The sequence below is a fragment of the Nyctibius grandis genome, chromosome 6 (genome assembly GCF_013368605.1).
Source record: "Nyctibius grandis isolate bNycGra1 chromosome 6, bNycGra1.pri, whole genome shotgun sequence".
Lineage (NCBI taxonomy): Eukaryota > Metazoa > Chordata > Aves > Nyctibiiformes > Nyctibiidae > Nyctibius > Nyctibius grandis.
The window spans coordinates 48,060,508-48,081,700 of record NC_090663.1 but is presented as its reverse complement, the minus strand read 5'-3'; the positions used below and the strand labels follow the sequence as shown (position 1 = coordinate 48,081,700).

General features: G+C 34.2%; 1 protein-coding gene across 3 annotated transcripts in view; it reads right to left on the bottom strand.

Annotated features, from left to right (window-relative positions):
- Nucleotides 1-12,228, bottom strand: part of FSTL5 (follistatin like 5) — a 322,017-nt gene extending 309,789 nt beyond the window's left edge. For all 3 annotated transcript variants that reach the window (XM_068403643.1, XM_068403644.1, XM_068403645.1), the window contains exon 1: nt 12,106-12,228. In XM_068403643.1, coding sequence (XP_068259744.1) covers nt 12,106-12,228 — 123 coding nt within the window. The remainder of the gene's footprint in view (nt 1-12,105) is intronic.
- Between the last annotated feature and the right edge of the window lie 8,965 nt (nt 12,229-21,193).

Below are 21,193 nucleotides of genomic sequence, written 5' to 3'. Positions count from 1 at the left end.
TTTATTTCTGATGTAAGATCTTGTCCAAGAGGAATCTTAAGGATTCTATGGGCCCAATAAAACAGTAGGCAAAGGCCAAATATGGTCTTTCCTTCATTTTACTGAAGCAGAGAAGGGCCTGTTTTCTAAATTTTGGGTTTTTTTTAAATGAAAAAAATCAAATAAAATCTTTATACTGACTTTAAAGATCAATTCTTCCACAGGCTGTTACCCTTCTATACTTACAAAGCTTTCATTAGGACAATTGTCCTAAAACAATTGTCCACAGTTCTGAGCTGAAAGAAGGGGGAAGGCGGGGGGTGGAAATCAACGGAATATCCATAGAAGTTACTCCAGGTAAATTTCTTAGGCAGCTGACTCTTGCAGAAATACAACATTCACTATAGCTTCTTTAATATGATGACTTCATACTTTGTTCTCTGATAACAGACCAAGTACATGTTAAATTTATAAGCAATTTCATAGCACCTGACAAAAAAGTTCTACAATTTTTATTTGGCTGTGCAGAGCTGCTGGTTTTGTAATGCTTTAATCTTTAAAACACTTAATGCACAGTTTAAATAGTGCAAGAAGTATATACTTTTGCATTGAAACATGTACCACTACAACCAAAACAGCTCATATACTGAGGATTGTATAAGGCAATTTATGTAGTCAGATCCAGGCTACAGCTCTCCTTAGCTAAGCTGGAGGAGCTATGAATGCTATGTAAATGATGGCTATGCAGAAGTAGATTATTGCTATTTGTGCATATTTTGCATTAAACTTTAAATGTTCAGACACACAGTATAGAATTACTTTCTCATGTATGGACAGCATTAGACATCCTTTCTTCCAGCCTACCAAGAAAAAAATGAGATAACACAGGACAGTTGATAAGGTGCTGTAGATGAATATACTTACATAGCTCATAAGCTAATCATATTCAGCGTATATATTTATTTTGAAATTATCTGAGGACGATCCAGATTTGAGTAGGCAAAGAAGGGGGAGAAAGATCTCCAAGGGGCAATATTTTAGCATGCTGAATTATCACTAGAAATTCCAAGGAATGGTATTTAATGGGTATTTTATTATCTGCCCCCCCATGTGAGCTCCTAAAACTCCAGGTACCCTCATAATTACTGAAAAGTATTATATTTCCTGACAATATAGTGTTATTTTTTTCAAAAAAAACCCCAAAACAGTACAGATGGATCTTAGCTGCACAATTCCCATTGACATTAATGGGAGTAATTTGCCTAAAACCCTATTTTTTAAAAAATTTCAGAGGTGGTTTTTAAGTGTAGTTTTCTAAAGTGTAGTTTTCTAAAAACCGCATAATATGCATTGCATTTTATTGTTCAGCCTGTCTGAGGCTCATTCAGATCTTATCTTTCCTCTTTGCAAATTTTTGTCTAGATAAAAGAAAATCTGCAGGAAGAATGACAACTAGAGAATATAGACACAAGAGCATCAACATCAATTACCTTCTTACAATCCAGGAATGCAAGTAATATTTTAGTCTGTGTTAGGACATTATTATGGGTAAAATTGGAGTATATCTACCAGTATTGATTAAAACCTATATGCTGAGAAATTTCTAGGAACAATATTTTGTTTCTACCATTCATCTTACAAAGGCAGGTAAGGTAGTGTTGCAAAGGAAAAGAGAAGTTCATTATATGAATATTAATCAGTTGCACTTGCCCTTTTGTACAGTGTTCAACTATATATTTGAGGAATACATTCATTTTGACCAGAGATTTGATGAAAGGTCATACCATATTACCCACTCTGCGACATTTAGGAAACTAGAAAGTAAAATTAAGATGTTATTTTTTTCTATTGAATTTTAGAAAATTCAAGATTAGCTCAGTATTTGATTGTTGAATTTCAACTAACTTTTCAAAATGAATCATGAAGTAAAGCTATATACACTACAAATACACCAACAATTGGTTACAGACTCTCTACTGTGAACTAGGCAATGTATTATAAAGCTTTTAGTTATTTTTTTTGGAGTTCATGTTTGAAGCAAGTAGCTTAAAAAAAAAAGTGTGCAGAGAGCTGAAATAACAATTCAGTAAACATCTGAAGTTCTAATCTAATTGATGATAGTGTGTTTTTTAATTATAGTTCCTTCTTTATACATAAAAAAGACATGTATTTTTCTTCCCTGCCCTAGACTGATATTAGTAGACACAGATAAAATAGGGTTTGTTTTTAATTATAAGCTGTGAATAATGTCTTCCAAACATTTCCTTGTACCAAACCAAAGACTTTCATTGCATTCTATCTAATGATAGAGTAGATATCAGGAAGTAGTCATTGGAAGGAGAAGACAGATATAGCCAAATGATAAACTCTGTTCTTTACTAATTGTTAATAATAAACCATCAAGGGAAATTATTTTAAAATATTAAGGTATAGAAAGTATTTGAAGACTCAGTAATTTTTTTTTGAAAGGCATGCTTTACTCACGTCCCAGTTACAGGAGGAATGAAGGAATACAGAAATAAATGGGAGACTTTTATAAGGAAAGTCAGACTGGCTAATTCAATGGTTTCTCAGATCTTAAAAACATAAATCCCACAAACTATCAATTGCAATGGGATTGGTATTTCACAATTTTTAGGATCAGCTTATTGTAACACAGTAGTTACTAGTAATTTTAACATACTTTTTTATCTAGAATTGTTACATCAAATGATGTAACACCAAATAATGTTAGATAGACCAACAAAGTTGAATAAATTCTATTAAGATAATGTAATATTAATTTTGTATTACTTGCATTGATGTATGAGTATAATCCTCAGGTAAGAGTAATGGAAATTAAGAGCATTTCCATGAAGGACACTAGAGAATAGAAGATTGTTCTGATGAGTCAGGAGAGTGATAGACCGTACTTCTCCTTACACTCGAATTACAGGCTGTTTATTACAGGTTACATACCCAGAATTATAGGATATACATTAAACAAATGACTGATAATTTTTGTTTGGTTTGTTTTCATGGGTAGAGGGGACATAGAAGGAATAAGCTTGTTAGATTTTTTTTATTTCAAGTTAATATTTTGTTTCAATGCATTGAGTAGAGGAATTCAATTGCAAAAAGTTATTTGATTGAATTAACAGTGAACATGAAGCAGATGTTATTAATATCATGCAATGTTAAAGAAATATTTATTGCTATTATACTTAGTTCATATAAATGTACTGTTCATACATTGCATTATTTATTTATATGAACAGTATATATGTAGCATAGTTAACAAACTACATTAAATGAAAACTTAAAAATGCCAAAGAGCTAAAAAGACATGTCAAGTGAAACAATATATCTTGCTCATCTCTTGAATCACTTTCAAAAAGGTCAGATAGTAATATTTTGTTATTATTAACATTTGGGAGATCTTTGTTTTAACCTTTATGTTTTAGGCTTTAAACTTCTATGTTCTTAAAAGCATTTAAGCATAGTCGTATAAATATATAGCAATCAAAACAGACCTAATCAAGACATCTTTTAAGCTGTTATTAGACTTTCTTTTTTCTTTATGTGTCAGACCTGAGCAGAGCTACCAAAACCTTTTAACATTTTCAATTGACAGCTTAACTTTTAGCCCCTATTTCAAAGGCAAATAAAACCAGTGTTTTGGAGGGGTTTTTTACATGTTTTGTTTTGCTTGGTTGCAGTTATTTTTATTGTTGTTGTTGCTGCTGCTGCTGTTTGGTTTTATTTATTTATTTATGGAAAATAAATCTGAAACTGAAAGACATGACATTCCCTTAGATTTTGGTTGAAGGGATTTGAGCATACTGATGGATGTAGTGTTCTTGTCTGGTAAGATGGAATTGAATCATTTATCAGAAACAAATTGAATGCCCTGAGCTGGACTACTTATATGATCCCACTGGCAAATATAAAAGAGGAAGAGTAAAAATAAGATGTCATGACAACTATTGTAATCTATGCAGAGTCACCCTACCCAGAACTGGAGGTATTTTAAGGTAAGTATAAGACTACTTCAGTAACAAAGGTCCACAAGGTAAGAGGACAGAAGTCTATGAGACTTTCTTACTGATACTTTGTTGTATAAACAATGGAAATAAAGTCACAGACTGAGTTTTCCAGTTATAAAACTCTCAAAAGGAAAGGCTGCTGAAGAAAACTAAATAAAATATACCTAAACCTAATATACATAAACATAGATCTTGTTTCTTACCATTGCTCCTTAGCAAAGGTTTCAAATGAAAAAGTTTATTCTGATGAGGAAAATAAATGCTAGAGAAATAGCTTACATATTGTAATAGCAAATACTTTTACTGCAAGATAACAAAAGCCATGGTTCTCATGAAGTACAGATAAGTTGTTTAACCTTACATCTTGGTAACAGGGGATCAGGACAGTTGATATTGTAAAATCATATTTGTGAGGATGACTTGCCATTGTAAGAGAGTATGAAAAAAATATACTCATCAAGTATCTGAAATGATGGCCAGTATAGATTGTGTTTGCATCAACTCCCAAATACCAGAAAGGCCCAAAAAGCACTGTCTTATCTATTCAGAGGCTAACTGGAAATCCTCTTCCTAGAAGGCAATGTGAGAAGGCCAAGCTGAGTACTGTAGAAGATAATTACACCACCACCATGTACCACTACTTTATATTTTATTCTTTGTTGCCAAGCTGACACATGAAATTAAAAAGATAACATTAATCAAAAGCAAGATAATACATGTGGATTTCATCATCCCTTAAAATAACTGGGTGAGATTAATCTTTTCCACAGCGGTGATTTTCGGTAAGAGGAACACAAAAGATATGTACAGTAAGAGGCTCAGTGCAATGGTAAAGATGCACCTTTTCTCCCTCGCTAGCCCCATAGACTTCATGACTAAAAGTTCATAGATGTTGCTAATGAGGTAGCAATGGAAGCATCAGCAGGCAGCTTGAAAAAAAAAAATTCATATTTGCCTTTATTCCAGACTTAGACATCCCTTCCCCCCGCACCTCCCCACAATGAATTACTAGTTGGAACAAGGACTATAGATGAAATTCAACAGAGAGATTTTACAGGCAACTTTCATAAGACTTTCTCAAAAAATGCTTTAAGCGTGTAGTGAGAGATAGTGAAAGTAACATGTCTAATTGATATCAGCTTATTATTATACAGAGATTGTAATGGGATTTAAGAAAATTAGCCACACCTTTTGAATGCTGTTGCCTACAGGAAAAAGCAGATTAGCATGCAGAACATGCTCTCTACTCTCCGAGAAAAGCAAAGTAAAATAAAAAAGTTTCATAAGACTTCTTGACTAAAGTTAGACAAATGATTAAGGGATGGGGAGAGAAAAAGCAAGTCTTGTTACTTAAATGAAATCCTAGAATTTGCATAGGACACAGATACTGTGTTCAGGGAGCCTCAGAAGGAAGAAAATTCTCTTGTTACCTTAAAGCTGAGAGCAGCATTGACATGCTCAGGAAAAGCTCTGTTCTTAGTCCTCATAATTCACTGCTGCATCTTACTGCAATGGATTTTTTTTTTACCATTTCTCTCTCTAGGATAGACGGTTTTAGAGGATCAAATTTTATGACTTCTCGGATCCTGCAGGCAAACAGACTTTCCAGATAAACACTGTGAACTATAAACCTCAGGTTGTTTGGAGACCAGACCACACAAGGAAAGCTCAGGCTATTTTTGAATCCTGAAGTACAACTTTCTGTGCATTTCATTCTTGGCTGTGATACCCCAAATGAACATAAAATCATTGAACACTCAGCCTGTCTGTATTTTACAGGTGTTTCATTATAACACAGAATGTGCTATTAGTTGAAGGGGAATGTTTTACAGCCTTTGGGCAAAAACCTAACTGCAGAACATGTATTCTATGCTTTGTGCTTATATATTCAAATTTATCTTTAATAAACTGGAAGAACATGTTTATACCACTGTATGTTTTTCTCTTGCTTTGTTTCATTCAGCCAAAGTAATTACTGCCTAAACAGCTCTAAACTGGACCTAACTCTAATCTAACCTAAACATGTCTGAACTGACTAAATCCTAAGGCCTAAATTAATGAGCACCAGAGTTGAACTGCCTAACTTAACAGCAAACAGCAACAGTAAGAAGGGAGGGAGAGAGAAAAAAGGAGAGAGGCAGGCTGGAAACAGTTTGAGTCAATGCAGCAAAATCAGTTGTTAGAAGAGGTCCATGAAAGCTGTTAAAAACAAAGCACGTCCCCTTTGCTGTCCCCTCTGTACCTGCCTGCTCCTTTGGACAGAAAGCCCTTTCCTGACTAAAGCTCCTGCCCAGGCCAAATTCCAAATTTCCTCAGTTCTTCCCTCTCTCCTTTGCCCAGATTCCCCTGACCGTTGCTCCTCCTACCCCCCACCCCCTCTCCCAAGCTTGCTCTTAGTTAGGAGTTACAACCCTGACTCTAATGAATGTAATGGTCTTAACTCTATAAGATCAGAATTGGGCCTAAGTAAAAGGTATCCAGGTGACAATGACTAAATTAGCAATCTTCACCGATTGTCCCTTGAGACTAAAACCAAACAACTCCCTATCCATAATAATATCATTCACAATGAGGCACTGTTGTTAATATTATTCCCTGCTAAACCATGTGAATCATCTGGGTTGCAGAGGAGAGTTGTACGTGCATGTGTTAGATATGCAGACTCGGCGTGCTTTGGAATATGCATATGAATGTACAGCCTGTATTCCATATTTCTTCATCTCTGACACAGAATCAGAAAACAACAGCCAGTGTTCTGTTGGCTGTCGCCTTCCTATTTATACCTGGAAATCTCAGGGCATATTCTTTTTCACTGAAGACATTGCATAAACATTGCTCTCTGTCAGAGCCGTGCAAATTACAAGAAGAAAATTCATTAGGATGCTAGAAATACTTCCTAATGATTTCAGGTGGGAACCTAGGTGTTAACAAATTGCTTACAATACTTAAGCAGCAATGCAAGAAGACTCCCAAATGGAAAGTCCCTTACAAACTTTTCCAGTGTTTTGACAAATGAAGAACCAAGGATTAACTGGCATAACACGAAATTCACTGCTGTTCAGACATAACCTGATATTTTTCAGCATAACCATGTAAGTGTAAGCCATGGCAGCTTAACAAGGGAAGAGGACTGAAAATAAAGTTTTCAGGAGTGCTTTGTAATACTCTTTCTCCATTCTAGTTCAAGCCAACTCATCTCTTCCTGGTTTTGACTATTTCATATATAAATGATGCAAACATTTGATCTTTGTGGCCATTATAATGGCCATGATAATGAACATTATTATAATTATAGTTTGGGCTATAATTATAATTTAGATGTGAACTGCTGCAAGTTCTTAGACCTATATTTTATAAATGATTGCAGAATTTCTGTTAGAAAATTCCCAGAAAAATAAACCTAACACTTGAAAGTCGGCAGCTTGTCTTAGGTACCGGATATTAAAAATTCCACTGTAATACTAGAGCAGTTCCAACTAATGTATAATAAAATTAGAAAACCATTCAAAGTGGAAACTTTTCATGAATGCAGCATATGATAAATTAGAAAGTTTGCTGAAGAACAGTCTGTTAATTCGTACAGGTCAAGTTAAGGACACAAAAATACATTTCTACACAGTAAGAAATTGCTGCATACTTAAAGGATATAACGAGCAAAGTTGGGAAATCAGCAATATCCACAGCACGAGGCCTAACTTTGGTTAGTGTCAAAACAGTCACATACTGTCAGACTGCTCTGACATTAGCCAAGGAAATACCGCAGTCCAGACTCAGAAGTTAGTTATCTATATGCTTAAAGCATATTTTGCTATGATTTTCTGCAGTTTTAACAAAAAAAAAGTAATATTGGAGACTGAAAAATAGTGGTTTCAATTGCCAGTGAAAATGCTGGTTTCTTAAAGGCAGCATAATTATCTTCTAAAGAAAAACTGGATGCAGGCTCTCACACATTGCAGCACTGAAAATTTCTATCAGTAATACCAATTCTCCTAGTTACTTCCACCACCAGAAGGATATGAGTTCCATACAACTGTGGCATAAGAATTAGATCAGCTATACATTCTATTCTATCTAAAGTATCATGAGATATCGCTATATAATTGTATCTGTCCTCACATTTAATCTATTATCAATAATCTAAAAAAACCCCCAAATTCTATAGAAACCAAGAACACAGACAATGCCATCAGTGGAGGAGGAAAATGATATAATTGAATATTCTGCTCCTGGAAAAATGTATGTTCATAGTCCTTTTTTGAATGCAACATAGGTACACACAGAAACCTGAAAACTCATGAAGGCTATCTCTTAATTGGAATGTTCTCCAATCTCTAAACTGGAGCTTTAGGTAATTTTTTAGAGCTCCCTAAAGAGACAGGTGACTTACCTGGCAAAATGTGCTGGGAATTCCTAGTGATCTACCTGCATGGCTTGCTTTCCTTTGCAAACCACATTGTGAGGAACCACACAGCTCTGAACCACATCCCAACATAGAGTTACCAAACAACCAAACTACATACCTCCTGGGCCTGAAAATTAATAAAAAGCTACAGGCTAAATAGCCTTGTATGAGAACAGTGGGGTGAAGATCTGGATAAATTATGTATAAAACAGGTAATAAAACCTGATATGTACTATTAGTTCTCTGAAACAGATTGAACATTTCAACTGTCTCAATTAAGTTATGCAAGTTGGATTATTTGTTGCAAGTAAATAACAAATATAATTCAATAGAGGTGGCTTCATTAACTATTAAATATGTAGAGGGGTTTTGGAAGTTGGGGGGAAGCTAAGGGACAGTACAAAGATAAAGATCAATTTTTTTCTAAGTAAAATGATTTCAAAAGGTTTTGAACAACCTATCAACCAAATCTGTGCTACAAATATTTGCTATTAAAACATAAAGAACTTCTCAATTTATTTCATCACACATTTTACTATCAACTTATTAAAGCAGTGGTTAAGGAATACTGTCTCTTTTTTGCTATTATGTCATTTAGATTTTCTAAAAACATTTTGTAAATCTTTAAAAGATTTTGTAAAAACTTTTTTAAAAATCTTTTGTGAAAGATTTTCTAAAATGTTTTTCTTAAAAGTTTTCTCTAGAAATCTCTTTAAACCTTTTTAAGTTTCATCAGTAACATCCCACAACTATAAGGCTGACTATATAAATTGCAAAAAATACATCAATTAATTATATTTTATTATAGGTAATTATTAATTATGTATTATAATGAATCACAGAATCACAGAATGGTTGAGGTTGGAAGGGACTTCTGAAGGTCACCTTGTCCAACCTCCCTGCTCAAGCACTGTCACCTACAGCAGATTGCCCAGGACCACGTCCAGATGGCTTTTGAGTATCTCCAAGGATGGAGACTCCACAAGCTCTCTGGGCAATCTGTTCCAGTGCTCGGTCACTCCCACAGTAAAAAAGTGTTTTCTTATGCATAAATTTTTTCCCTATTTATAAAGTTTTTTCCTTATGCATGTTTTTCTTATGCATTCAGACTAAATGCCTACTTGTAATTTCTGTGCATGAGGAGTTGAATTTGTTCATAATCCTTTTTAAAACAACTAACAACTAAACCTTTATGATATGAATGCCTGTTCTCAACATGAATAAAATTATTTTTGCAAGATAATATCTCAGTACCAGCAGGACTGTTTTTCCCTGCAGTCTGACATTTGGAGTTGCTCTGGGCAGACTACCGTCCAAGTCAGGTAAATTTGCCTTTATTAGAGCAAGAGTGATTACTACTCTTTTTTTAATCTTCACACTCATAAACTTGCATACATATTGCTTGATCAAAGCAAATATGATTCTGCTGATATTCATTATCATATTTTGTTTGCAATAAGTATTCTACTTGCATAACTTAATCTAAGCACTTGATATATTAAGTGTTAGAATGAAGCAGAAAGCCTCCTTTATCATATTATTTATGTGTTTTGAATACGTGTATCTGTGCCAGAACTGGTTTTAAAAATTGACTTTAGAAAAGTTTTGCCTTCCTAGTTTTTTTATGCTAACACTTATCCATAATACCAAAAGCTGAACTATACTAAACCATTTTTTTAATCTGGGAAAATAACCCACCATATATTCTTCGCTTTTCAGAATAAAATTTTATGCCATGTTTTCATTATTCTTTTTCCTTATATTTTTTTTATAGCATTCATTTTCTTTCCCTTTAAGCTTTATCTTCTTTTAAAAATACAAAATCAATTTACAGGATATGCCATTTTCTTCTGTTTTGTCAGTATGCGTATTTTTATATATGTTTTTAAAAAAAATATGTAAGGAATGAAAAATAGAGGAAAAGTCTCTCTACCTTTCATGTGTACATATATGTGTGTGTTGACACAGGCATATGTGTCTGTGTGATCCCCCCAACATTAAACTTGAAATGTTTATAACAGCCTGATCTGATACGAACGTCAGAGACAATCTAAATTTCAGAAATGGTGTTCACTATGCCTCATGTCCTGCCCTTCATTCTTCTCACATTCTTCACTATTTTGTTTTGGGGTTTTTTTGTACGTGTGACTTCTCTCTGCCATGGTTCATTCCACAGATACACTACTAGTCTTTCATTCCTCATAGATTTCAAAGTATTTTTCTTATGCTGTTGTGTTGTATTTTGATTAAAGCTGACAAATGCAAGTAAACTGATGAAACAAAGTTTCCGATTTTGCAAAATACTCAGTATGAACACCTGCCTGCTTGTACAGTTTCATATTTACTTGACTCCTTCTCTGGAGATATTCAAAACCCGCCTGGACGCGTTCCTGTGTGATATGGTCTAGGCAATCCTGCCCCGGCAGGGGGATTGGACTAGATGATCTTTCGAGGTCCCTTCCAATCCCTAACATTCTGTGATTCTGTGATTCTGTGACTGGGGCCTGATGCATTCTTTATTCTGATTAACAATCCCTCATTCCCTACAAGATGCAAAATTTTATAATGAAATTTAAATTTTAATATTTTATTTTCCATCTGTTAGAAACTTTCCATATTTAACAAACAGTATAAAATAATCAGCTAATAGGCAAATATTTTACTGGTTTGAGTAGAAATCAGTTATCAGTTCCTCTTCGTTATATGCTGAGATAGAATCACATGATATTGGTTCATTTTTCTCAAACTGAGGACCAAGAGGAAATAGCTTTCATATTTTATAAAAAGTATTGAGAAATTAAACTAGCCAGATCTTGAAACATTAATAGAAACAAACATTTAGAGTTTATGGCTACAATTCAGACTTTCTAGTTGAAACACACAGAAGTTTTTTTTTGTCATCTTTGTTGTCCTGATTGTAGGCCTTAGGGCTCCTCAGATGTTGAACCCATGACTATCACACCAAGATGAAAATAAGAAGTTGGTCGGTTCTAAGCTAGCTTCAGACAGCTCATGGAGATATTACAGCTCTGTTCCTTGTTTTACAGAACCACCACAGCAGTTTCCCTTCTAGTTACTAGAAGAGGTGTAGGATTTGTTAACTGAGAACTGTTTTAGAAGTCCTGGATTCATGACAAATGTGTGGCAGGTGGGCAAAATTTGAATGGCATATAGTACTTGAAGCTGGGAAACTCAGTATCTCAGGAAATATCTGCATTATGCCATGGTTCAAATCTCCTAAACTCAGCAAGCACTGTGAACATCTACCTCATGCAGACAAGTTTTTGTTGATCAGTTAACTTCAACACCATGTTCCTTTGACAGGCAGTTCTCCTTACTGCTGCTTGGTCTGAAATCCAGTGAGCACTGGGACAAGTCATTGCCTTAAGCACATGCTGACAGTTGCTTTAAGAGACAACCTCTCCTGGCTCTGTCTCTGAGTTTCTGTTAATATACATAATCTCTAGTTTGTGAAACTAGAACAGAGCTTAGCTCACTACCTTTGAAATATTTCTGGGCTTTCAAATCAAAACAGCTCCTGCTTACTTGTCAAATCAAGTCTATATTTTTGCAGGTGTTGTTACTGAAAACGTTAATTTCTGAACGTTACTCCAATAAACACGAACAAGACAATGCTGGCATGTAATTTATCCCTCAACCATGGAAGAAAAAACAGAAGTGCTATAGAATAATCAGTACCTTGTGACGTAATCTTACAAGGGGCTGATAGGGCCTAAAGTCATATCCTTCCTTGACTGGCCACCCATCTGCTCCCAGCAAAATGCATCCAAGAAGTAAAACAGCTGACCACCACATAAACATCTTTACAGGTCTGTTTCTGTCAAAATAAAATGTAAAAGTTCAGTGACAGATGGCAATATTACTTTGGCACAACTCATATAATAAAAATTTACAATACCAATATTACATGAATTAATATAGTAGAAATAGGGTAATCCATCTGGCACAACAGCAAGGAGAAGAAAGAAAAGAAAGGTAGTAGTATTTGGGACCACAATATCAATCTGGTTGTGCTGAACTGAACCTTTTTTTATCACTATTCCATACCCATGTGAGAGGTTCACTGAGGAAACAACCAGGAAAAGCCTCAGAAAAGACAAGACATAATAGAAAAGAATGGTGAAAAATTCAACGCTGTTTTTCTCAAATGAAGGAAGAAAGATGATCATTAATGACATGTTCATCAACATTTTCTTTTAAATACAGTCTCCTGTGATGCACTGGTCACGACCTAAAAGTGTAAAATATCTAGCATACATCTATTATTATCTTTAACTTACCAGCACTGAAGTCTAAAATGTAAGCAAAGCACAGTATTTTCTGCCAATATTCTGGAGGAATTTTTAAATTGCATTATTAAAATTATGTATAGTCTATAAACTTTATTGCATATGTCAGAATTATAAGAATGTTTCCAGTCGATAAACTCAACTCGCCAAATTTTGTCCTAGAATTCACTGCAAAGTGCAAAATTCAGGATAGATTATTTTAAAAACTTTGATTGCTTTGGGTTTTTCATTGTTTCTGTTTCAGAATCCCACAACTCATGTTGCAGATGACCTGAACTGGCAAAGCACTAGCATGGTAAACGCACCAGCATTCTATTACTTGTTAGAAAAAAATCCAAAATAACAAATGACATCTGTCACAGGACTCTTCAGGAAAATAAATAAATACTTTTGTATTAGTACTAATGACATTCAGTGAACGTTGTCTTCAGAAACAGTTGTTTCAAACACTGTTGTTGTTACAGTTTTGTATGTATATATTGCTTCATACTTGTCTAACATTATTTTGATTAGCAAGAAAAATATTGTCATCCCAGAGGAGAACTGCAATAATTCTTAACAGATATTTCATAGCATTGCAACATAGTGTCTTTTACTGTGAGTACAGAAGGCGTTCAATAACTATTCTTATTTGCATAAACAATGTACCTTGTTGAAATTTGTGTAAGAACGCCAAAAATCACAGATTTCAAACCAACTTATGAAACTTTATTATGATGCACTGAAAACTGAAAGAAATACTGTTTACATCCAATTTTAATTCGTACGCAAACTTAAAATTGCAGACTGCTTACACGTATTTCACCTTCATAAATTGAAATGCTATATAAAGAAATGAGGATAGGGAAGGACAAGGCCACTCTTAATAGCTGATGCAACGTTTTGTTTCATGGAAACAAGGATACTCACCTATTTGCAATTTTAATATTAAACCAGAATGTTAAATTAACAATTTCAGACTTTATATTCTAAAGGTACATTTTAAGAGTAAATACCAATATCTATCTGGTAGATTGCATAAAATATGGTATGAATACAATTATGCACAGTTATAGATCTTGTCCACTTCATCTGCACTCTGTCCATAAATTTGTCATCCTGCCATCATCATAACAACCCAGTTTGTGCTGATTGCAACATTCTGGTATATTTTAAACCAGGGTATCAAAAATTGCTTTCTATTTGAATGAACAAAAAATTTTTCCAGTCTAACATTACCCAGCTACCGTGATTTGTTAAAGTGTGACCCATTAGAATTCAAATTAGGATATTAGATGCTGATATTAGAAAGAGAGGTACACAACAATCTGGAAGAATATACAGAACTGTTTCTAATGTTAAAGGCCTTGACAAACATACTCTGAAATTTATGAGAAAATCCTTGCAGGAGATGATGAAAAAATCATAGAGAATTTGTGTCAGAGCTGCTTTTGACTGGACAAAGACATTACCACTTCATAAAGATAAGATCAGGACTATGGAAGGCCTATAATAAATCATACTCACAGATTTTATAGATACATGTGGCATGAGAGTTTCCTTATGTAATTTCTAACGGACCTACAGATGTGCATTTCATAAGTGGTTTCAGTATCTATTAGAGATAGTTGATATTTATTTTTGATATTCAGCATCTATGTTGAAACTATCATGCTAAACAGACAACACAGCAAACTGATCCTCATCACTTTGAAACATGTGCAAGTCATTCTATTTAGTCTATATTATTTTGTCCTGTAATATGAGACAGAGATGAACATCTGTGCAGGCTGACTTATTCATGAATGTTTATTAATTTTTTCCCTCTCTACCTTGTTTCTAACGCACTTACCCTGCTAATGTAGAAATCTCTAATAAGAATAAAGATATGCATGAATAAGTACAAAATGTTGTAAGTGTGCCCTAAGAGCCCAGAGCGTGTACAGAATGTTAAAGTCTTGCCTAACATTTCCTTTTTTATAGGAAATCAGCTGAGCATAAAATGTGAACAAATAGGGGATCATTTATTATCCTGTATCATTTACACTCATGCTCCTGGCAATACTATTACACAAACTGTGGTTTTGACTCCTATCATTCTTCATATAGCAGTAGTCCTCACAGTCACCCGAAGGCAGGGACTGCGCAGAATCAGTTCCTGTGGAGATATCAAAGGTATTAAATGGACTCTAGCCTTACCTCTATTCACAGTCTTGGTAATGAGATGCTGCATAAGTCTGCTACCCTTCTTTAGGGACTAGTCTACCAAACTTGGTAAAACCACTTAACAGTTGCTGTCTGTTTGATTCTCATCCCAGGTGAATTTTACCAGCCTGCCTAGCTTTTCTATTTTTAACTCAAAATCAAGCTTGAGATTAATATACCATACTACTTTGACACCACCTATCTTTTGTTCCACCAAAACCAATCTCATTCTGGTTCTCCCTATTAATCAAATTTAAGGTTTCATCTCATTTATCATTGCTTATTCCAACAGTTCCCACTTCAAGTACCTCTTTTTGGTACTCTAGCTTTTCTAGTATACATAGCAGAGGTATCTCTCCTAGGAGATCTCTTGCAGAATATATTAAGCAGAAAATTATTTGAAACAAAGACAAGCTCTATTACAGAGACATATTTTACATAAATAACTTAAGGCTTGTTCTTTTATACCTGTTAGGTAACTGGATATTAAAGCGATGATAGAAAGTGTCACAGTGAATAACTTTTCTTGGGTTCCCCTCGTCCTTCCACCAAAATAGAACTGCTAATCAGATGTTCCAGTGGAAATTTACTATGGGGTTATTACAGCAAACTTAGCTCACTGACTTGAAACACTGGAAAAGATTATTTCATAACTTTCAGAATTCAAGTGTGTCATGGAATGGCATTTTCCTTCACTGCCTCTGTGTTAGTTCTCAGTATCACTGTTATTGGAACAATATGTCCATTACAAGAAAAAAAAAAATACAAAAGAAAAACAAAAAAAAACAGAATCCTGACTTTTAATCTTGAAGAAAACACCCTTTTATTTGTGTTTATTGAAAAAAAAAGTATTTGAAAAAGGTTTATTGTTAACTTTCAAGGTCAGAATCAGATTAGTTTAGCAGTTATGCATGCTAAAACTAGCTATGCACAGTCGAACTTTTGTCCCCTTTGTGCACTTGTGGAATATCCCTCCATACAATGAAAATTAGGTTGGAGAACAGTCATTTCACAGAAGATGGTAAGGGCAGCCACATTCCACCACCCTCCCGTCTAAACTGCATATATTTTAGCCTCATGTGGTGTAAAAGAATAGAGTCCTTATAGTTTTGAAAATTGTTTGACCTGAAAGGCTTCTCCTTTGTACTTGTCCAAAAGAAGAGAAAATTATTACATGCTCAGTTTCTGACTTCATTGCCTATTACTTGGATGAACACTTAAAATGTAAATTAGAGAAGTCAGTTTTTTGGACAGATGCCACCTAAAATCTCAGAAGCATGTAGGGTGTCTGCAGTTCTTATTTCACAGAATCACAGAATCACAGAATGTTAGGGATTGGAAGGGACCTCGAAAGATCATCTAGTCCAATCCCCCTGCCGGGGCAGGATTGCCTAGACCATATCACACAGGAACGCGTCCAGGTGAGTTTTGAATGTCTCCAGAGAAGGAGACTCCACAACCTCTCTGGGCAGCCTGTTCCAGTGTTCAGTCACCCTTACAGTAAAGAAGTTTTTCCTCAAATTTAAGTGGAACCTCCTGTGCTCCAGCTTGCACCCATTGCCCCTTGTCCTGTCAAGGGATGTCACTGAGAAGAGCCTGGCTCCATCCTCTTGACACTTGCCCTTTACATATTTATAAACATTAATGAGGTCACCCCTCAGTCTCCTCTTCTCTAAGCTAAAGAGACCCAGCTCCCTCAGCCTCTCCTCATAAGGGAGATGTTCCACTCTTATTTGCCTTTCAGAAATAAAAAAAACAATTTTTTTTCAAAGTATCATAAATTTTCTATTGAATTTATTGCACAGCTTAAGTCATTATTTATTTAAAAGCTACTACCAAAACCACAGTTCTCCTTAAAACAATGCTATAATTAAGTCTTTATTTGAAGAAAAATTATGATCTGTCCTTAAAGACTTACATTGTTAAAGACTTGAATTAGAGAGATAGAATGAGTTTTCAAAGCTCTGTTACAACTCCAGATTTTGTTGCTGTGTATAGGCGAAGAGAAAGAAATAAGGTATCAATTCTATATACTCATGATACATAAAATAACTTGCTTCTTATTTCTTTTTGAAGGTACTGTACATTTCTTTCAATGGTTATATTATCAAACAATCAGAAATTGTGTTTTTAAAGGGTGTTTTTATCATGCATTCTGGGGCAAAGTGACGTATTTCTGAACTCAAATTTGAATTACTGATGTAGATCCTGTTTAGTCATTGATTACAATCTGACAGAATTTGATGTTTCAAGTGTTTGGATAACATTTTTCTGTATTTTTAATTTAATGAATTACAGTTGAATTACTGTATAGCAGTTTCTTTTAGATTTTTTATTATATGACTACTTTTATTTTCACTTTTTCTGTTTGTTTCAAATCATGGTGGACATACTGAGTTTTCAGCTGTCAGAAACTTTTTCACAGATCATTAAATTTGAGTATACGAATGACTATTGTTACTTAGCATGCTTTTATTAAGTGCACAGTATATTATATAAAATAATATCTCTCACATGAACTGGAGATAAGTGGGCTTAAGGAATTTCAGGGACAAACAAATGGTTAATGTAGTTAAATGTTATAATCAAAACTATGTTTCATAGGAAAATTCTGAAAATCAAAGATTTTAAGTATTATTAATACAGATTTTAATAAATATTTTGAAATACGAAACTTCAACAAATCCAGAGCTCCTGAGTACAAGCAACTTAGTCTTTTGTATTTTTCTGCTATCACTGTTTGGAAAAATTAAAAGAAAGTTCTATTTAATCTCCTAGAAAGTATATATATTTCTGAGAACTTTGGAAGGGGCAGGGGGAGTGGTGTGTGCGTCTTAATCAAAGATGAATAAGGCATTAATCTCACTTTCTGTCTCTCAGGGGACTTGCCACAGACTGAAACTTTGGAACTGAATCAAGCAGCTGCACAGCCAGAGAAGACAGGGGAGAAGCCAGCTTTGAAAGAAACATTCCAAGAAATAAGCAAGTGTTATTTGATTATATTTGACAATTTCAGTGAAATGCTATTGAACAGATATATTTTTTCTTGGGTTTGTCTTATCACCGAGGCATCACCCAGGAAGCAGTGTAGTGAATTTTACTTGTGCTGCGAAAGTTGTGAAATCAGATTGTCAGGCAGATACGTTCCTGACCTTTACCATTTTTTCCAGTGATGTGTATGCTCATGCAACATACTTAAGTAAGTATAAGCTCCACATATGACAATACAGCTCTTATGTACCTGTAAGGATTTCAGGATAAGATAAGATTGTAACTTGCACATGGATTAACATCATTATGAATAGTTTGCCGTTTTCTAGAGATGTCGATTGAGTATCATCTGACATCTTTTGGTCTTCTGAAATTATTTATTATTTCTAAGGCCTTGCAGAAATAAGTAGTTCTACCATGTATTTTCACCACTCTAATGTTTAAAAGTATTTTATCCTGCACGTTTATTTTACTTTTCACCTACTTCACCAGGGGTTGTCATTAAGCAGCTATTAATCAAACTTTACCTTATATTTCCAAAAAATCTTGCTCCAATTCTTTATTTGCACTAAGCACTGATGTGATACGGTAAAGAGAGGCAAATACTGTTTAATAACAACTTATTGTTAAATTGATGGTCAATGGTAGATGCTTAAAGGATAAGTAAAGGAACAGGCAGAGAATAGACAAGTTAGTATATTCCCCCGAGTCCATTTACTGCCTGAGCCAGAAACTGCAGCAGCCATTTTGTCTAATATCCACTGATGCACTTCAGCTCTAAGTTTGTCTGCTTCCTTTTTTAATTTATGTATATTTTTATTTCTAGAACATTACATAGGTGTGAAGAGTGTTGCTCTTTTATATGGATATGACCATATCTGGAAATCTGATGAGCTTATTTAATTTATTTTTTTTACTCTCTCTGCAAACAGAGACCAGTCTGTACCTCTGGGTTTTCCCATTTCTTTCTCTGTGCATTCCTCGTTGCATTATATTTTTTTAAGGAAGTTAACCAGAGACTCATACGGTATTCAAGACAGGGATGCACCAAGCACTTAGACAGCAGGTTATTTTCCTTGTTATTCAGCATTTCTTTCCCAATAATTCTCATACTCTAAAATATTTTAATATACATATAATTTATAATACAAATTATAATAATCTATATTTTATAATTTGGTATATAAACTTATATTTATATGATAACTTTTATATATTAAATAATTTATAGTATAATTTATAAGTTAAAACATAGAGATAAAAAGTATTTCAACACATCTTTTAATATATATATGACTTGTCTGCCACTAAACACTGACCTGAAATTCTGAGACATCTATTAACAATAACTCACATATTTTATGTCCTATGAATGCAAATAGCTAATTTACAGCTACTCATTGCCTGTAAATAATTATGGTATAGGTTATTTTTTTCCTCATTGCATGTAAATAATTAGGGTGCTTTTTTTTCCCCTCATGTGTATTAATTCTCTTATTAACCATGAGTTTCATTCTGCTATTTTATCATTAAATTGATCTGTATTGTGGGATTCTTCTGTGTTGTTCTCTGTCAGCCTTAGATTTGCCTTAAAAGCTGAGGAGGGATAGGGTGAAGGATGTGGAATAATCATGGTTATTCCTTATTTCTCACTGTACAGCAAGTTCTTTAGTATCAAATTTAGAGTTTCCTTCCCGATTCTCAGGAAGTTCTGTCATCTTACTTTTTAGCCCACTTCCAGAGCATTCATGAATCCGATGCACACTGAAGTTTTCTTGCTGTTGACTTCTCTCCATTTCAGTTAATTCTGAAACTTTTTGATATATTATTATCCATAAGAGGATTCTTTTATTCTGTGACAAGTTTGTTCCTTAAAACTCTTGGGTGAGAAACACTGCTGGGAGAGCTGTACCTTCTGAACTGGCAGCTGGAATACCTTAAGGCATTTCACTTGCCTCATTTAGGTAAGGTCATTTCTCAAGCAAGCAAACTGTTCTGACCCATATCATTTGTAGCTTGTGTTACTGTTTTATTATTTTCTTTTAATAAAATTTCTAAAATCATTATTATATTGAAAACCTCTATATAACAATATTTACTCATGTATTCAAATTGCAGCCATTCATATAGCAACACTTGGTTACAATTTAGTTGTCTTATGAGGCTATATATATTATTCAAGCTGATCCTTATCATTGGGATGAGGGAAAAATAGTCTGTTCAGACCAGAATTGCAAAGAAGAAAGATTTAATCGCAGTTTTCTACTGAAACTTATAAAGCACAAATATGAAATATTTTATTTCATTAAAGAAAATTCTACTTGGTAAAATTCTACTTAGTATACACTCGATTAAAAATGCAGTCATTGAATACATTGTGTACAATGCAATCAAACAATTTAGTCTGCTCAGCAGAGCAAGTGGGGCTAATCTTCTAGCCTTGAAACTTTCAGACTGTCTCAGAAGTGGTTTATGCTGCAAGATGCTCAGTTATAGTTAAATCACTATTTTACTTATAAAAAAAAAGGGCAAAATACCATAAAATTGTCTATTACCTCTTTACTTAGCTTAGGCTATTGATTTTACAGCATTAAACTCTTTGTGTTTCCAAATCTGGTAGTTGACGCTGAATAATCTTCAATATTCCTATTGCACTCAAGCCTTCAGATAGTATTAATAATGGGGATAGGATTCAAACACACATCCAAACTCTGAGGCAGACAGTCTTACATAAAATGAATATCCAACCTCTTTGGACTTCACCTATCACTAGTAAGTTCAATGTATGTTCCTCTGTAAGCAAAGGCACCTTAGACTGATGCACATCAGGACTTGTACATTATACTTCAATATGCATATGCACAAATTACGAGTATTTATGGTATCTGTGTGTGATGCACATTGCCTACTTTATCTTAAAACTAATGACAATATTACACTCAATAACAAAGGAATAACTGTTTTGAAAATAATTGGTTCATTTATTCAGCTGCTAAGTCACCAGCAACAACAAATTTTGGGGGTAAGAGAAAATATTGCTTATCTATTTTTATTTCAATAAAAGAGTGGGTAAAAACTAGTATACTTATTAATTCAAATATTTTTTGATGACTTTTTTTTTTAAGCAAAGAAAACTACATGGAAAGTTCACAGAATTGCCACAGTTATCCCTGTTGACGAGCTAGTCACCCCTGAGTCGGAGACAATTTCTTTCAATTCTTGATAAAATGCAATGCAAACCTCCATCTCCTTTTTCTCTCCTGTTAACGCTTTTCACCTTTGCAAGTTCAATATTTTGTGGA